Raw genomic sequence first — 1,442 nt, forward strand, 5'->3', positions numbered from 1 at the left:
CTGCTGTACAGACATGAAGAGCAACAACAGCCTGACTCCCTCCTATTTTCAGTTCACTGTGTTTGCAGACTATGGGCCCCTCAGATATCTTTTCTTCAGTCTCTCTCTGTTGATCTACGTGACTATAATCTCTGCTAATCTTGTCATTGTTCTGTCAGTCTGCCTGGAGACCTCTCTGCATCAGCCCATGTACATTTTCATCTGCTCTCTGTGTTTAAACTCTCTGTACGGCTCGACCAGCTTCTTCCCCAGGTTCCTGATGGACCTTCTGTCCGACACTCATTTAATTTCACATCCACTCTGTTTCATTCAGGTGTATATTATTAACACTTATCTAGGGCAAGAGTTGACTCTCCTCACTGTCATGGCCTATGACAGGTTTGTTGCTATTTGCCAGCCTTTACACTATCACAGTAAAATGACATTTGAGACAGTGCTGCTTCTTTTGATTCTTGGTGTGCTGTACTTTGTGTGTCTTGTAGGCTGCTTTGTCTATTACGTCAGCAGTTTGCCTTTGTGTGGAAATCAACTGCGCAGGATTGTCTGCATGATCTGGGTATTAATCAAGCTCTCCTGTGTGGACACAACTGTGATCAGCATAGCAAGTCAGATTTTTGCTGTGACATCAATCTTCATCCCCCTGTTCTTTGTCCTATACTCCTACCTGCGCATTCTACTTGTCTGTAGGAGAAGTTCATCTGAATTCAGAGGAAAGGCCTTACAGACCTGCCTGCCCCACATCGTGACTTTTGGAAACTTTTGCATCTCTCTGTTTTGTGAGTTTTCAATGACTCTGTATAATGTTGATGAAGTAAATACATTTTCTATTGTTTTATCTCTAGAGTTTTTGATCATTCCTCCCATCATGAACCCTCTAGTTTATGGCCTGAATCTGCCTCAAATCAGACGAGTGATTTTTGGATTTTTAAAGGCAGGAAAAATGGTTCCTTAAAAAAATGATCAAGCACAGAGAGAAGTTAATAAGGTCTTAATTCTGCTTTAATCATTTTATGTTTATCAGGTGGGTATCTTAAAGGATGACAGATATACATTTTCATTACTTTTAATTCAAGCTCCATGTAGATCATTTCGTGTTAACATTTTAACACAGGCAAAAGTTTAAAGGTTCATATGTGCAGTTTAAATCAACAGTAAACTGGGCCTTGAGTGACGTTGAACAAACTGTAGCTGGTGATTAGCTGTTTATGTGGTTTCACACGTGTCAGTCCATAGTTCTGGATCACAGCTTGTTCACTGTTTGGTTCAGTGGCAGCTCTACTGACAACTTGGCTTCCAGCAGCAGCAGCAGCAGCAGCTGTTTTTACTAAACACTTACAGGACCGATCAGGACTGAGGAATCACACAGACCCTTTAAGGCTCTTCTATACTTTAGATTGTGCTTTGGGGGCAAAACTACAAAACAATTGTTCAGTTAGTTCATT

The 1,442-nt window shown here is 41.0% G+C and overlaps 1 protein-coding gene across 1 annotated transcript; it reads left to right on the top strand.

Annotated features, from left to right (window-relative positions):
• The first annotated feature begins 13 nt into the window (after positions 1 to 13).
• On the top strand, positions 14 to 952 carry LOC109953837 (olfactory receptor 6K3-like). Its single transcript, XM_020589290.1, has one exon. The coding sequence runs from the start codon at positions 14 to 16 to the stop codon at positions 950 to 952; it is 939 nt and encodes a 312-aa protein (XP_020444946.1).
• The last annotated feature ends 490 nt before the right edge of the window (positions 953 to 1,442 follow it).

Source organism: Monopterus albus, unplaced genomic scaffold (assembly GCF_001952655.1).
Source record: "Monopterus albus unplaced genomic scaffold, M_albus_1.0 scaffold1538.1, whole genome shotgun sequence".
In the NCBI taxonomy this organism is placed as follows: Eukaryota; Metazoa; Chordata; class Actinopteri; order Synbranchiformes; family Synbranchidae; genus Monopterus; species Monopterus albus.